This window comes from Diplotaxodon limnothrissa, linkage group LG7, assembly GCF_057381915.1.
Source record: "Diplotaxodon limnothrissa isolate DT_005_m linkage group LG7, D_limnothrissa_male_GT1.1, whole genome shotgun sequence".
NCBI lineage: Eukaryota > Metazoa > Chordata > Actinopteri > Cichliformes > Cichlidae > Diplotaxodon > Diplotaxodon limnothrissa.
In genome coordinates this window covers 22412944-22430903 of record NC_140602.1, presented here as the reverse complement: position 1 = coordinate 22430903, position 17960 = coordinate 22412944, and the positions used below count along the sequence as shown (strand labels likewise).

At 43.2% G+C, this 17960-nt stretch overlaps 1 protein-coding gene across 1 annotated transcript in view; it reads right to left on the bottom strand.

Moving 5' to 3' along the window:
* Window positions 1-2465: 2465 nt before the first annotated feature.
* LOC146628255 (unconventional myosin-IXAb-like) overlaps window positions 2466-17960 on the bottom strand; it is a 160287-nt gene continuing 144792 nt past the window's right edge. The window contains exons 32-43 of the mRNA XM_085359437.1: window positions 17730-17918; window positions 17536-17583; window positions 14581-14692; window positions 11383-11444; window positions 10741-10933; window positions 10190-10318; window positions 9971-10076; window positions 9615-9746; window positions 9217-9340; window positions 5565-5773; window positions 5150-5292; window positions 2466-4814 (exon numbers count right to left, since the gene is read on the bottom strand). Of these exons, the coding sequence (XP_085215563.1) occupies window positions 4429-4814; window positions 5150-5292; window positions 5565-5773; window positions 9217-9340; window positions 9615-9746; window positions 9971-10076; window positions 10190-10318; window positions 10741-10933; window positions 11383-11444; window positions 14581-14692; window positions 17536-17583; window positions 17730-17918 (1833 nt within the window). The 3' untranslated portion in view covers window positions 2466-4428. The remainder of the gene's footprint in view (window positions 4815-5149; window positions 5293-5564; window positions 5774-9216; window positions 9341-9614; window positions 9747-9970; window positions 10077-10189; window positions 10319-10740; window positions 10934-11382; window positions 11445-14580; window positions 14693-17535; window positions 17584-17729; window positions 17919-17960) is intronic.

The window sequence follows — 17960 nt, the reverse complement described above, 5'->3', positions numbered from 1 at the left end:
AATTGTATGTAACCACGAATAATGTGTTTTGGAAACTAACTGCACAACATGCAGCACTATTAGTTCTCTCAGTCTCAGAGCAGCATTTCTAATTTTGACTGAAACTGTCAGAGAAAACGGCAGCTTTGAGCAAGTCAGGATATTAGTTTACAGAGGCTGTTAAAATTATATGTCTAACGTTAAAATGTTGGTGACACAATAATTTCATCCTAATGGTACTGACATATTCATAGGGTTAATTTTTGAGACAAAATGTCATGAGGTAGTCATGATTTTGCAAATATCCACCTTGTATTGCAGTTTGCACAAATTGTTTTAAAAATGCACTCACCCTGCAAACATTACTGATGAGTCAAGATCTGCACAAATTGACAGAAACACTGAAGCAGCTCCACATTTTATTGTCATGTATGTCCTATTTGTCAGGTGACAGAAGAACCAACACAAAGCTCAGAGAGCAATGGTGATGCAAGATCACAGGTGAAATTGGATCATGAGGCACATATGTGACTGCATGTATGTGGAATGTCTCACTGTTATTCATCAGGTGACAGAGGCAGCTCTGCCATGTTGTAGCTCAGACAGAGGTGAAGAGGCGAGGTCACAGGTGACTGACTGATGATTTGGTGCTATAGATTAACTAGTATTTATTATCATGACAATAATTGTTAGGCTGCTGATGTAAATTGATTCACTAGTGTATATTTGACAAAGAATCTGAATTGACATGTCTCACTTTTTATATGGCACGAATCAATGTGTTATTTTATCAGGTAGCAATATGTCCTAGTGCAGTCAGAGGGGAAGAGCCAGGGCCAAAGGTGAGGCACATCAAGCACAGAATAATAATTGTAATCTGAGGATAAAACGCAGGTACTGAGGCTGAAAGAAGCTTCAGTGCTCTCAGAAGACTAAAAAGATGGCTAAGGTCAACAATGACTCAAATGAGATTAAACAATGCTGCTGTATGTCCACCAGGAGAGACTGGACAGTATAGATGTAAAACAAATATGCCAGCAGTTTATCTCAGTTAACGAGAGGAGCAGGCATGTGTTTGGCTCCTTCACATAGTGGACATCGAGTTGTTGTGTGGGACACCAGTAGTCCATGTCTGTCGCTGTAACAGTAGTTCATGTTTAGAACAGAAAATCTCAGCTCACTGATTTGATCGGGGCAATTGTGCCTAAACTGTTGCATAATTTTGCTGAGAGATCTTTTACTTTGTGGTAATCTTAGATGAGCAGTTTTATGGACAAAAACCAGCAGGTCATTCAGTGTTCCCTTAGTGCCAAAGTATAACAGATGTTGGTGTACTGTAACTGAAGTAATGATGTTAAGTCCTTAAAGTCATATTCTTTTATTGTCATGACTGTATTTGAAGCTATTTTTATTTTTGTATGATACCTGATTTATATGGATTATGGCTGAAGTACACTAAAGCCTAAAATACTTAGTCATTTGTTTAATAGTAATTTAACATTATATAATTCACATATAAAACTATGAATTGTGATTTTAAATGGTTTAAAAGCACGTAGAATAGTATATGTAGGCAAGTATATTTCTCCTCTTTTTATTAAGAAGCAAAACAAAAACAAAAAGAAAAAGAAACAGGGCAGAGTTCAGTGGTTGAATCATCCGTCCCCACCAATGCCAAAACCAAATCTACGCCCTTGCGCGTCACAGAACATAAATGACAATTCATAAATATCTGGAGTAGATGAAAGCCCTCTAGCTCAATGAATTAATATGCTTCCTTAACAACAAATGTTTATTTTAAAGATTTATACGTTCCTCTTAGGTTCTCAAACTGTGGGACAGTTCCCACTAGTGGTGGGTGGTGGTACTGCAGGTGGGCTCTGCACAAGCGAAGACGTCTCTTGTGATTTTATTTCAGGTTGGATCTTTGTTGGTGTTGACCGAGTGAATGATTGTGTGAGCTTCTTTTGGTTCGTGAAGTCAGGTTCAAAAGATGACTCAACTCACTCGTGCTTGGCTGCAATTTTGCTTTTTTAATAAGCAGATGGATTTTCCCTCATAAAGTCTTTTTTTTCTTCTTACAACCATAGACATGTTTATATCATTAAAAAAAAGAGGAAATGTAACACAAATCGCACCTTATACATACATACTGTGATAACTGTGTCCAGAGTGGCGCAGACAGACACAAGGCTTTTTTTTTGTTTTGTTTTTTTGCTTTTTGCTTTATAGCACAAAAAATGAGTGACTGAGTATGGCCTGCTAAAATGTCGCCATGAGTAATAGTAGATAATGAACCGTACACAGGATAATATATCCTTTTATAACACCTTTTTATAACAGATTCTTTTTAAATCAATGTACATCCCAAAAGCATGATCATAAATAGCACATACACTGTGTATAAAAGAGGAACAAAACCAAAAAACAACCAAAGAAAGCAGAGCATGCCTTCCAGTGATAGGTACATTCACTTTTTCCTTTTTTTTCTTCTTTTTTCTCCACATGGACAGCTTAGACATACACAACAAACATCATCCCATCAAATATCAGCTAAAAGACATTTGACCAGAATCAGCCATGCCCTTTCAGCTCAACTCCGAAAACAGGTTTTTTTTTAATGTCTAAATGGTTCAAAGTGATACTAAAAAAAACCAAAAAACACACACTAAATCATCACTGAGACTTCCAGCTTTTAAAGTTCCTCCAGAGACGCGGCAAGCAAAGAGAGATCGCAGCTTTATCACGGAGACATGATCGCTGTTTAGCTACTGAGAAGAATCTCAACATCACACGGATACTGTTTGGATACTTTATGGACAGAGACAGGAAAGAGAGAAAGAATATGCAGAAACACACGGACGGTTTGAGTTAGTTGCTACTAGTTTTTTTTTGTTGACAGGTTAACAGGCAGATTAAATGCTACTTATCACAGCCAGAGCCGGGAGAGAAGAGGAGCTACTGTACTGGTGAAGAAGAAGAACAGGCATGGCTCAGAGGACATCGCGGACGGTTTGAGTGCATGATGAGTGCAAGTGTTTCCCCACAGGTGCAGTAAAGCTCAGACTAACCCTTGTAAGCTCACATCAGTTAGTTTTAGTGTCACACGACGGATGTAGAGCTGCTTCTTCTTTTCAGTCCTTCCATTAAGCATATTTACGGAGGAGAGGCTAAACATGCACAAAGTGGGAGCTGATAAAAATGGAAGGGATCATTCACTCGTTCACTCACTCCAACAAATAATAAAGATCGGAAAGAAAAAACAAAACGATGGCTTTCATCTGAACAAAAACTATTGACAGCAATACCAACATGTACACTATAATACAGCAATAATATATATTAAAAGAGAAAAAATTCAAGTTCTGACGCAGTAACACTGATGTTTCTGAAATGTGGGGGTGGGGGGTAATAAAAGGCTGCGGGCAAAGAAAGACAGAACAAAACACGTATGGCTGACTGACATCTCATACTGCAGGTCAAGTTCGCGTGACACCCGACGCTCTGCGCTACAACCGCAGGTTGGTGGCTTTTTTTTCTTTCATTTTTTTTTCCAAATTCTTTTACGACTCAAGAGTGCAACCAAAGTGCTCTCTGTTCATTGTGTAATATTAAAAAAGAGAGAAGCCAGCAGTAAACAGAGGAGAACCGACACAGAAACAAAAGTGGAACCTGAATTTCAGATACTTATATTTGCAAAACAGGCCGTAGAGACTGATCACCGATGAGCAACCCAGCAGCAGCACTGGACTGTCTCTTTATGTACACCTTTTTTCCTCCTCTTTAATATAATAATAACAATAATAATAATAATTAACATACAGCTGTAAGAGACAGTTCCTTCAAACTGAAGAAAAATTGTGATGGAGAAGCATGCAGCCTCTTGGCTGGTGTGTCCTGTGTAAACGAGAAAAGCAGACTTAGCTTGGTGCTGGTTACAGACAAGTTGGTTGTCCGCCAGTTCGGTCAGTATGGCTACATTTCTTTTGGGGGGCTTTCACCATCTGCCCGCATGCTAAAAAATAAAGACGAGGCTCTGAAAGGTTTGGCTTTGCAGGTGTGGGTGTGGTGTCCTGTGTCTCGCCACCCGTCCTTCCGTTCCTCTTCCCCCACCCCTCCCTCTCCTCTGACTGACCCCTGGGGCTCCAGCAGGGGTCAAACGGTTCAGATCAGAGGATCAGCGAACACAGTTAAACTTGTCTTTTTGCTTCTCTCCAGATTTCACATTAGTCGTCAGTCATCCTTCAGTGACCAGCTGCTGTTTTTGTCCCTCTCTGTCAGAATCGCCTTCCTGCTTTGACTGGACCAAGGGAGGAGGTAAGGCTGGGCACCAAGGAGGGGCAACAGGCGACTCTTGGCGTAAACCTTGCCCCATGACCAGCCTCATTCTGCCCTAAACTCGTCTTCCTCCCGTTCTCACTCAGCCTCCCGTGAATGGTCGTTTCGGGGTCAAACCATGAACTCGTTGTTGCCGTACAGAACCAGCTGCTGCGGCCCCGAGCCGAAGTCCGACTCCCTCCGATGGCTTCCCGAGGGCTCCCGTGGCGAGCTGCGGCTCAGCCTGAGCCTGTGCCGCGTTTTCCCGGTACTTTGGCCCCCCTCTGCCTCAGCCAAAGGGGTCCCCAGGCTGCAGGAGGTGAGTAAGGGCCCGGAGGAGGAGGAACGGAACCTGTAGTGAGGGGAAGGAGAACCAGACGCGTTGGAGGAGAGAGAGGAGGAAGGGTGATAGGAGGAGACGGTGGAAGTGGAGTCTGCTGAATCCTGGGAGTCGGGCTGGCGTCGCAGAGCTCGCCTGCTCTTCGCCTCTGACTTTCTGGATCGGATTGTGCCGCGATCTGTGAAGAAGAACACACAAAGATGGCAGTGATAAGAGAGAGTTATTATTATTATTTATTACACAAAAAGCAACTAATTGAATTACAAAATTAGGAAAATTTACTTTCATGTAGACAATTTCACATGGTTATCCTTTATTAGACATAAATAGAATATGATTAGCTGACTTTACCTGGAGCCATTAAGCCATTACCTTAAACGAATATAAGGATGATGAAGGTTGAGTGAGAGTGTGAGTTGGCAGCATTTATATAGGATCTTTGGATTACATCGTTACCTGCAGTTAGTCACAGTAAGCAGGGACTGAAACATGAACACAAACACTGACACGCACCAGAGGGGTCAGAGGTGGCTCCCTCCGTATCCATGGTGATATTCTCTGAGCTGTCTGCTGTACCGATGGAGGCTTCAGATTCAGGAGTTTCATCATCGGATGCTCGCGGCTCCAGGATCAACATTTCATAGGTCAGCTCCTCCCTGTTGACAGACACATTAAAGGTCATATTTTAAGTTTTGGGATATTTATTACTGTATGCAACTGACCCAAAGCCATCCACATAGAAGCACACGGCAGCTACAAGACAGAACAAAAATAAATTTTATGTTTGCTCTGAGTTTCCAGGTGACATTAGTTACATTAGTTTTTAGGTGGTTTTAAAGCCTGCACTGTTGTCTGACTTTAAATATGTAACATGTGTAACAGGAATGCACAACTTAAATGTAACAGTATGACCACAGAAACGGCATACTTTTCTTTCTGCAGACTCTCAATCTGCTCTGCGAGGATTCGCTCCTCCTGCTGCATCGCCAGCTCCTGCTGGTCATTGAGCACGGCCTCTGCTGCGTCCTCCACTCCTCCTCCTCCTACGGCAGTTTCTCCATCAACCCCAGAGGGCGCTCTGGGGCTGAGAGGAGGTGAGGTCGTGTGGGTGGTGCTTTGCCAAACACGGCTTTTGCTCTGCAAGTACACACACACACACACACACACACTTATAGAGACAGTGTGTTAGCGGAAGTCCAAAGTGACCAGAATGTTCAGGGAGAGACAGTGATGAAGCACACAAAGCTAAGCCGCTACAGGTGTAGGTGGATGCTCTGACCACATACTGACTAGATAGACTGAGCACAGTTCACCACATCACTGCTAAAAAGAAAGACTATGAGGTCAGGTGATAATCACTACGAACAGTTACACACAATCACTTCATACACACACACACACAGGTTGGCATTACCTTAACTTTAGCTGTGTTAGGCTGTACATTGTAAAACAGAAACAGAAAGCAAAGAGCGATCAGTGGGGCTACAGTTAGTGAGCTGCCTTTTTTGAGAGAAGCATAAACATTCAGCAGTGATTAAAGAACAGTGACGGCAGCCGTGAAGCTGTAGAAATGCACACTACTGCTTATGATGCAGCTCTGCTAACCTGAAATAGTTGATGTTATTAAGTTAGCCTCAATGCTTTCGTAGCCGAAAGCATATGCTTTCTATTTTCAGGGTTTATTTATAGTGCAGTTTGTTTTTGGAAATGTTAAACGTCAAGTGTGAACACGGCACAAAGTCTTTTAATGTGAGAAGATGTCTCCTATGGAACATCTGGATGTAGCTAATATATATATATATATATATATATATATATGCTTACTATGTACTAGTCAAGATAATGGCTTACTTTGCCTCCCTCCAGACTTCACAGAACATCACTATTTATGTTTATATTAATAATTAAATCTACACAAACAACAAAGCTACAGTACATTATCTGAGAAACAATGTAGTGTATAAATACAGTTTATACAAACAACAATGCTTGGAGAGGCTACACTGCACATAAACACTGTTTTGTGTTTAAAATGCTGTGGCTTATTTGACTTAAAGGTCAGTTGTTCAACTTTTGCTTGACTGTAAAGTCAACTTTAGACTGTAGCAGCCATTGATTTAAAGCGTCAATTTGAACATTTCATCTGCTGTTGTCGAGGCTTTTTGAAACCAGAGACAGAGAAACTACGGACACCGTATCCTCATGTAGCTGTGGACTGCTGTGAACATAAAGCAGCCATTAGCTAAAGCACAAGCTGCTTTGCCGTCTCTTGTAGTCTAAGATGAACACCAGGCTTTATGAAGGGTATGAAGAAAATGTTTACTGAGGTCATAAATGACTGTAGCAAAAAGGTCGTTTTTCCCCATTGACTTCTACAGTCTGATTTCTTATGGCAACCAGACGAGCTGCCCCCTGCTGGCCAATAAAAAAAATCCTGATTTAAAATAGTTCATCAATGGCTACATCCATCTCTTTTATACAGTTTTATGATGTTGAAGTCGGCCTCTTTTGATATACTGCTAATGATGACGACAAACCAGTATATTTAAAAAGAATTGAAGCAATAACTTATAGCTAATATTAAACGTAATAATACTTAATATTAATACAATAAATAAACGAGCTAATGTTTTTATTTGAGTACAGTTGTGCTTACAGACCCTCTCCACCTTCCTATACTTCTGATTATCATCAATATAATCAATAATCAGTTGCTAAACAGAAGACATACATTACATACATTATTTCAAATTACAACTGAAACTGTGAGAAAATGATTACCAGCAATGTTAATTATTTAATACAAACACCCGACCTGGCTGCCAGAGGCCACGTTGCTATAATAAACGATATAACAATGCCAGCTGAAAGACTTCTGGTGTTGTATGATTTGCTGCGCTGCATGTTAGCCAACCCACTGATAACAAAACAGCAACACAAACAAAGAGTCAGACACCTGACATAGAAGTAGCTTACAGGTATATGAGATGAGTGGTGTTACAGACGGCATGAGTGGACGGAATTAAGAGACTGATGGACAGGACAGGACTGGTGGTGGGCGGGTACATGTTGTGGGAGGGGCATACATACCGGGGTGGTAGTGCGGGTAATGCTCATAAACCTAACGGCAATTAGTACGGGTTTCTGGAAGGAGGGTGTGGGGGAGGAAAGGAGGAAGGACAGGTTAGGATTAAGGAGCGGTGAAGGTTATCATTTTAGTATGGATCTGGTTATTTTACAGGTCAAAAGAGGTTTCCAGATTAAAATGAGCTACAGTTGGTTAGAAAGAGAAAGATCTGAAGAAATCTTCCCAACCAGAAAATACCCAGTGTAAAAAGACGCCGAGGGAGGAATTGATAGGCAACTGAACAATGCTGAGGTTCGATTAAAAAGTTAATTAACAGGAAATTCCTAAGTGGGCAAACGTGAATTCATGATTCATACTAGGCTGAATGCAAGTCTTTGTAACAGCCTCAAAAGACGACTTTTCACATTTCACTTTTCAACAAAGATAAAACTCAGACATTTCTGTTTCTCTCACCAGTTAATGTGTCTTTGCTTTTGTTTTTTGTCCTTGGTGCATTGCAGTTTTATGACAGCAAAAACTATGTAAGAGCCCAACAAGGGTCTGCTGTGGGAAGTTGGGAACTAGGGTCTACTGTGACTGGCTGACCAGATCTGGCCCAGAAAACAACAACCATGGACGTGTGGCACTTTACACATGCTCTACCTATAAGAACAAATCCAGGCGAGATAGCTCTGAACCTGCAAATCATTAAAAAACACTCTTATTTGGAAAGTGTGGATCCATGTGGATGCTGGAGGAATTTGGTTGTCCTGTGAAGCACAAGTTAGCTCATCTTCCCGAATAATGCTTTCCAGAAAGACAGATTACACAGCAGGATGCTCCTTAGGGAGTACAATAATTGCATTCCTGGGTGAAATCATGTAATAGAAGGTATACTGTATAATGTTACATACTGTATTTAGGCATGAGCTGCTTCCTGCTGAAATTTTCAATTTCTCCAATTTTGAATCTTTTGTAGCTTTTTTTGCCTAAATGAACCTCTTATCTCAGTTTCTTGCCGATTACTTGCATGAATAGTGGCTGCATCATCACCATTTACTAAAACTACGCAGTTGGAAAGTACGTCAGTCCACTAGGGTGCTTTTGAGAACTTTACACTTTTCTTCTGAGGTTATTGTTTCCCTGGTATAAATGATCTTATGTGTCCCAAAGAGACCTTTGACGTAAAGAATTAAACTCCTGTGAGGTATTATTACAGCAGAATAATTCACAAATGAATGATTCACACAAGTGTCCATCCCCTTCAAATGCTTTTTTTGGGTCACCTTTTTGCATGTGTAAGAAAAACACAGCAAAAAGTGTTGATGACACATGTAAAGAAACACACAGGAATGAACTCCTGCCATGGCGACAACCATGCCAGCTGCTCGTGGAGCTGAAAACGGATCCATTTTGATGAGGAGTGAGAGGAAGGAGTAAATAAAAAATAAAAAACTTTCGCTCAATGACAACCTCAGCCTCTATGCTAACACCTACTGCACTTTGATCTTACCATGGACCTCCTGATGTGGGTCAGCCTGCTCTTGGCTTTGTTCTCTGCAAACTCCAGACTGCTGATGTCCTTCAGACGAGCCTTGTACTTGCTCATCTGCTCGTTGATGATCAGCTCCACACACCTGCGGACCAGAGAGCCATTTAAATTGGAAGCAAACAGAGCAGAGATGCTCTGGTACCCTATGATAGGCTTGGACACACTTGGATAAGGAGATGTTTGTTTTTCTTGAAAACCCCCTTTTCAAAATGTAAGAGGCTGAAGTTTTTTTTGTTGACATCAGCCCAAAGATGCAGTTACATTTAGATGTTATTAAGCTGTAATTACAGCAGTATACCAGGTTTCTGGCATTTAATGAATAATGACTGTAAAATTGCAGGGTCAGTTTGTGAACATACGCTGTGGTCTTGCTGATGTCTTGGACGCTCTGCAGTGGGTCAATGCTGTCGGGGCAGCGAAGGATGCAGGGAGCAAACACGATGGCGAGGGCGTTGGCTGACATCCTGTTTGTCTCCTCCTGCAGGGCAATCCTGTAACAGCATAATACTTTTAATCCTGATGTGCAATTCCCACTGAACACAGCTCTAATCCAGTGTGTCTGACGACTAGTGAAAATAATAATATATATAATAGGCCCTGAAACCTCTGCAGCTTCGACCTGATGCTCAAAAACATGATTCAGATCTTATTATAAAACCCTTTTTTCCAGGCACAAGCTGTTTGCCTGGTCATATTGATTCAAGTCATCACTCACCTGACCAGATGGAAGATGAGGCGCTCCAGTGTGCTGAGGTGTGTCCTGCTGAGCTGGTCGATCACAGAATACACTCCGTTGATCACCTCCCGCTTGTCTGGCTGACCTGAAAAGGCAGAAAAACACCACAGAGTTCAGGCAAACGCATTTTTTCAAGCTAACTCGGTCCTGGGCTGAAAACCAGCAAACAGACGGTAAAGAGCATAAGCATGAGTTTACCCATGGCTCTCAGGAACTCCTCGTAGAGTTCAAAGGTCATGAGAGGGCTTGGCAGGTCACGGAGCCACTGTTTGAGCACACTGGCAATAACGTGGATATTGTAGTCATCCAGATTCACGCTGCTGACATCTGAAAGAGCATGATTTCAGACAAGTTAACATGGTTTCTCTTTGATCTTTGGTCCAAATGATGCAGTAGTTCATACATGTAGTTTAAAAATCATTTAATAAACGGCCACGAAAACTGGCAGGATTCAAGTTTATTTTAGCTTTTAGTCCTCATTAAAAATTCCTTTTTTTCCATAACAGTGCCATCTGTCTCAGCTGTACTTTGTAATTAGTGATAATTAGTCACCAACTAAACCACATTTTTATGACAGTACACATTTTCACCCATAAAACCAGCTCATTAGGATGGCGACACGTACTTTTTAGGATCTTTATTTTCTCAATTTGACTTTCAGACTTGTTTCACACTTTTAAACGCCCCGGCAGGAATCCTGTAATATGTATTTGGAATGTGTGTCTCATTGATCTGTGAGTCAGCCTCACCCGTGTCCAGCCCCTGTCGGAGTTCTTTGATCTTATTGGTGGAGCCCGACTTCCTGTAGATGCCCTCTGTGTAGAGGCCGTGCATCTCGATGTAGTTGATGAGCTTCTCCACCAGCTGGGGTACGGTGCGCTCCTCGCTGGTCAGACGCGACAACTCCACGCCGAACTGCCGTGACGACAGCTCCGGGTCGTACTTGTTTGCAAACGTAAATAATGCTGCACATTAAACTGAACCACTGGCAGGCTGCACAGACCAGTGACCGTTACAGCTCGATGATGAAGGATGACGTAAACGTAAACTCCCATCTGCATTATACAGTAATATCTACCTAAAGCTGGTAAACATCTGTGTGTACTGATGACGCACGGGACTTTTTATTTATTATGACTTCCTTTCTTTCAGGGCTAAAATTCTTTCAGTAGGATTAATGGAGAAAAACTTGATACAAACTCCTTTAGTCATACTGTAACACATTCAGACGACATCAAACCACAAAATAAACCAAAAGGGCAAAAGGTGATTATTTTAGCTAATGATTATACTGCGCTGTGATTTCGATTGTTGGCTACATATTTTGAACGGCGGAGAGAACCCGTGTCATCTTAAAACAAGTGTCACATAAAAAAAGGAACTCCACCTACCTTCTTGCTGCACTTCGTGGTCATTTTGGAACAGCACTTCCTGTGGCAGGCGTAGCGACACACTGTAGACAAAACAAACGACAATCAGACGGGAGGCATTTCTACAAACTCCTCACAGTCACGACAGCGGCAGTCGGTGCTGTAGACATTTACCACCTCAAAGGCTAGGGCAAGCGTGGAGGCGGCAGAGAGCCGGGATGGGATGTCTGCTCTCAGAGAGTGCAGATGGAGCTCTGTAACTAGATCAAAGACGGACTCATGAAAGGAGAGGGAGGTTTAATCGAATTCTGCAGACACTCAGGCACGCAGGGAAAGTGTGTTAGTTTTTTGCGTATGTGTGTGTGTGTAAGGACTGCCATGTGAGTGGAAAGAAAAACTACACAGTTTTGAGTGTGAGTGGTGTGGTAAGTGAGTTAGGAGAACATTAGGATCTGCGGCTGGTGTGTATTTTTATATATATGTGTGTGTGTGTGTGTGTGTGTTAGAGCAGGGCGATATGGCCAAAAATATTTATCACGATATATATTTGAAAATTTGCGATAACGATATAACCGACAATATAATTGATGCGAGACAAAATACAACTCCACAACATTACTAGCGCAAAAAGACAACCTTCCATTTATTTTCACTTAAACAAGAAGCTGGTTTTTATGTACATTAAAGCTTTATAAAAATGTAACAGTGCAAATGCAAATTCCTTGCTGAAAGTTTAACCAAAAGGCATTTCCAGTAGAAATGGGCTGACATATCCTGAGCATAACCATGTATAATATCCACTGAAGTCAAAAAGAGGTGCTTTGCAACATTAAACTGCAGTGTGCAGTACGCATTTTTCGGACCATAAGGTGCACGGGATTATAAGGCACATTAAGCGAAACAAAGCAGTCAGATAAATCAAACTTTATTAAACTCATTCTTCTTGCTTCCTCCACTTCTGTACCATTGATTCATTAATGTTGAATTCTCTGGCAGCTGCTCTATTCCCATGTTGTTGCAGTATATTAATGACTAACCTCGTATTGTGGATGGATTATCTCAGTTGTTCTCCTGACTGAAGTTTGGTCCGTTTACAGCATCCTGCCATGCGATTGCATTTGTCTCTAACCATGAAGAACCTTCACGTTAACTTTTATAAGTGGAAAAGTGTTAGTGTTCGTCCTCCAGCTTCACTGTTTATGTTATGCTAACATAGCTGTGTCGCTAGCGATCACGTAGCACATCATTATATACCAGCTAGCCAAACTTCAGTAACCCTACAAACGTCACTGCTGTTTAGTTTCCTGTCTTCATTTATGGTGGAAGTGATAGCAGAGCTGTACGTTTGAATTTTTTCAGAAATCTCTCAGTCAGAACATGCAATATCATGCTTAGGTAACTAGCGAAACTAGCGAGCTAACTTCCGCTAGCTTCCTGCTAACTTCTAACTCCGTTAAATGTAATAACTTTTGTTTTCATGGATGCCTGGAAGTTAAACTTTATAGTTACACCTGGTAAAGCAGCAATGATGATCGTTTTATTAAAGATGAAAGAATTTAGACAGTTTTTAACTCTAAGTGATGCTGCAGTGTTGTTTGACCTGAAGCATACGGAGTTTAGGACCCAGATTACTCCCAGATTTAAGAGCATCTTAGAACGGCCGCTTGCATGTTCTGCAAAAAAATGTGCTTTGTTGTGTATCTGACGGACAAACACCAAACCAGTTCCACATCACGGAAGTTGCACCATTTTTACAAACCAATTCTGGTTCATCTGTTTCACTCAACAATCGGCCATGTGCGTATGAAAACAAAGGCACTGCGCATGCGCGTTTTACTCCCATTCTATCGCGATATTTCATTTTCCTATCGTTGCCTAACATTATACCGGTATTACCGTGAACGGTATAATATGGCCCAGCCCTAGTGTGTGTGTGTGTGTGTGTGAGTGTGAGAGAGAGAGAGAGAAAGATCCTGGGCAGACAGCTTAATGCTTGATTTTAAACTGACCAGCGGACAGCTGACAGTTACTGACAGAAAAACTAAAGCAACAGTGCTGAAAAGTGTCACCTCACTATGATTTTGCATTAAGATAACAGACGTTATGCACGTAGCTCTTATCCCTGCAGTTTTAAAGATAAAAATGCCTGCTGCACCTGTTTATATTTCACTTTAAGACCAGAAACATTGTGCAGTGGTTAGCACTGTTGCCTCCAAGCAAGCAGGTCCTGTGTTCAAATCTACCCACTCACTATCCACTATGTCCTGCTTTCTCCATGAGTCTGCATGAGCTCTCCCTGGATTTCCATCAACAGTCCAAAGATATACGTGTCAGGTTAGCTGGTGATGATAAATATGCCATATGTGTGAATGGCTGTCTGCCTCTGCTTTAGCCCTGCAATAAACTGGCGACCTGTCTAGGGTGGACCCCGCTCTCTACTGGAGCTGCTGCTCCTTCACATTGAGGTGTTTGGGTATCTGATAAGGATGACTCCTGCGCACTGGGAGAACAATCAGGGTAGACACAGGACATGCTGGAGAGGTTATGTCTCTCGGCCAGCTCAAGTACGTCTTAGCATTCCCTGAGAAGAGCTGGAGAAGGTGGATGGGTGGAAGGAGGCCTGGGTACCTCTTCTTAGACTGATGCCCCTGCAACCTTTACCCAGATAAGCATCACAAAAAAGGTGGATGGATGTGTATATGGGTGGATGGACTGTAGATAATTTAGATGTGATGTTTTATCTCCTCGAGGCCAACTAACAAACTGAGAATTCAACAGTCTTGTGAGCCACACTTTGTGACATTGCTCTAATAAACATAAGGCTCTAATAAGGATAATTTGGCACTGACACATGGCAACACTTCCTTCGTTATTTGGTCTTCATTTTTATTTTTGGAAGCTAAAACACTGTACCCCCACCATGCTGAAGGGTGTCTGGTTAGTTAACCTTTTTTCCCCAATGACAACCACAAAGTAGTTTTGAAAGCTGGAACAAAAAAATCCTACAGCACCTCCTGTGCCCTCCACATGAGGGCGGACCCAAGGAGCTTTTTTTAACTAAGCATAGCTGAGCCACAGAGGCTCGCTCTCGAGTCCCTACCCCAGGCCTGTCTCCAGGGTGGTATCCTGGTGACCTGTCCTGGGCAGGGTAAACTGGAGCTTTGACTTCAGTTCCTAAATGTGTGTTTTGGACAGATGTGTTCTGTGTGTAGTGCTTACGTTTGCAGACACAGGCTCGATCCATCATCCAGATGAGGGAGGAGCAGTACTCGCAGTAGGTGGGGATGCTGTACTGAGTGGACTTGAAAATGTGGCCGTTGTGTTCCTCCACCTGCAGGGGGCAGCAGACCTGCCAGTCAGCTCAGTTGACATATGAAGCAGAGACTGCATATAAAAGATGTCTGTATCTACTAGGGGTGCAACGATACTCATATCGATATTGAACCGTTCGATACAGTGCTTTCGGTTCGGTACGCATATGTATTGAACAATACAAAATTTGTAATTTATTTTATCAACTTTCCTTCTGACGATGCTGTCTGTGTTGAGCGCTCAGTGAATCTGCGTTCGACTACTCCGCCTAGGCTGCACTGTCGAGCACAGATCCACTGAGCGTTCAACACAGACAGCATTGCCAGAAGGAAGAGCGCAGGGCAAGCTAGCGAGACAGAAGTTAAGCTATCCTTGCAACATGGCAAATTGAACCTCCCCCACCCTCATTCAGATCTGGCGTTTGGAATTATTTTGGTTTTCATGTGAAGTATGACCCTGAAGGTAAGCGCGTCATGGACTAAAGTAAAACAGTATGTTGGATGTGCCACGCAATGCTCAATTACATGGGTGGGAACTAGTGTGTTAGCGCAGTTAGCTCGTTAACGTGTTGGCCGTCTAGCCCCATGCAGGGGTAGCTCGTTAACGGAGATTTGCCGTGTTGTGGCGTTAACGTCATTTCAACGAGATTAACGCTGACAGGACTAGTGGGAACACAACGAATATGACTGCACATTTACGCCGACATCATCCTAGTGCAAAGACAAGTGGAAGCAGACAAAAACAACAAGCATGCATGCTACAAACTTTACCCGAGTCATTTAGACAGCCGTTAGCACATGATTCTCCTTATGGGGACCTGATATGTTTAATATTGTGGCGAGCTCAGACAAGGAGGAGACGGAGGTGTCGTTTGGTCTTGCTTCCCGTGAGCTAGCCAGGGAGCACAGCCGTTTATTGACATCTGCAGAAGAACACTGCCGCTAGCTAACTGCTCAGCGCGGCAACCGCATAGCAACAACAACACACAGAGCGCCCCTCTGACCCCGGAAGGACACACCGTCGCATCGAGAGGGCGTCACCCGTCACTATGGCAACATAAACAAAACATAACTGTACAAACAGAACCCCGAACAGCCCTGACCCGCTACATAGCCCACACCTAAGGGGTCAGTCGTCCCCGACGACCCCATTACCCCACACAAAGTCCTGCAAATGTCCAGGTGCCTTCTTTTGGCGCACCGGGGAAAAGTCACTCGGGTCAGAACATGGGGTGCCACCATCATCCCACTTCCGACACCAATGTGGCGAGCTCAGACAAGGAGGAGACAGAGGTGTCGGTTGGTCTTGCTTCCCGTGAGCTAGCCAGGGAGCACAGCCGTTTATTGACATCTGCAGAAGAACACTGCCGCTAGCTAACTGCTCAGCGCGGCAACCGCACAGCAACAACAACAGCAGCACACAGGGCGCCCTCTGACCCCGGAAGGACACACCGTCGCAGCGAGAGGGCGTCACCCGTCACTATGGCAACATAAACAAAACATAACTGTACAAACAGAACCCCGAACAGCCCTGACCTGCTACATAGCCCCCACCTAAGGGGTCAGTCGTCCCCGACGACCCCATTACCCCACACAAAGTCCTGCAAATGTCCAGGTGCCTTCTTTTGGCGCACCGGCCGGTCATGACCGGCGGGGGAAAAGTCACTCGGGTCAGAACATGGGGTGCCACCATCATCCCACTTCTGACACCAATGTGGCGAGCTCAGACAAGGAGGAAACGGAGGTGTCGTTTGGTCTTGCTTCCCGTGAGCTAGCCAGGGAGCACAGCCGTTTATTGACATCTGCAGAAGAACACTGCCGCTAGCTAACTACTCAGCGCGGCAACCACACAGCAACAACAACACACAGGGCACCCTCTGACCCCGGAAGGACACACCGTCGCAGCGAGAGGGCGTCACCCGTCACTATGGCAACATAAACAAAACATAACTGTACAAACAGAACCCCGAACAGCCCTGACCCGCTACATATCCCCCACCTAAGGGGTCAGTCGTCCCCGACGACCCCATTACCCCACACAAAGTCCTGCAAATGTCCAGGTGCCTTCTTTTGGCGCACCGGCCGGTCATGACCGGCGGGGGAAAAGTCACTCGGGTCAGAACATGGGGTGCCACCATCATCCCACTTCTGACACCAATGTGGCGAGCTCAGACAAGGAGGAGACGGAGGTGTCGTTTGGTCTTGCTTCCCGTGAGCTAGCCAGGGAGCACAGCCGTTTATTGACATCTGCAGAAGAACACTGCCGCTAGCTAACTACTCAGCGCGGCAACCACACAGCAACAACAACACACAGGGCACCCTCTGACCCCGGAAGGACACACCGTCGCAGCGAGAGGGCGTCACCCGTCACTATGGCAACATAAACAAAACATAACTGTACAAACAGAACCCCGAACAGCCCTGACCCGCTACAATATGCTGCTGAGAATATAGCCCAGAAGAAGTGTATAGTATTGCTTTTATTTTGGGAAGAGCCATTTCTCTGTAATAAACTCTCTTTTCCAAAGATGAGTGATTCCTCAATCAGATTTATTTTTTTAATTACTTTTGTTTCAGCAACATTAGATTTAAAAACTGTACTTTTGAGTTAAAATATATATTTATAAGTTTAATAAATGACAAATTAAAAAGGCATGAACATTTTTTTTGTATCGAAAAAATATTGAACCGTGACACCAAAGTATCGAACCGAACCGTGAATTTTGTGTATCGTTGCACCCCTAGTATTTACCACTCAGGTTTGTGAAGCCCTGTTTTAAATCTTTGCAGAACTGGTTGCAATATCTGCTTTTTATGATTGATGGTATGAAAGTAATTTTTTCTTTGAAACTAACAAACTCACAATATCAGTTTCCTTCTTCCTTGACTTCTTGCGTTCTCGTTTTGGAGCCTGAAAAAAGCAAACATGACAAAATTTGTTTTCTCTGTATTTCTTACCAGTAATGCCTTAAGATTAGCAATTTTATGATGTTATATCCTATGAAAGAATTTCTCTGTTATCATTTAATGAATTCATCCAGATGTTACTGGTCTTACCCTGCCGATGGTTCCCTCCATGGGCTTATACTCCGTCATGAATTCATCCAGGAACACCTTGAACGTGTTGACCCACACCTTCACGGGTGACTCGCTCCAGTCTCTCTGCTCCATACGCATCGTCTTCTCCAGGATGTGCTCAAACAATGCGTACAGATCCTTGTAACGGATGCTTTTACCATCATCCATCTGGTGGCGAGGAAAAAAGAAAGGAAAGGACGCAGAAAATGT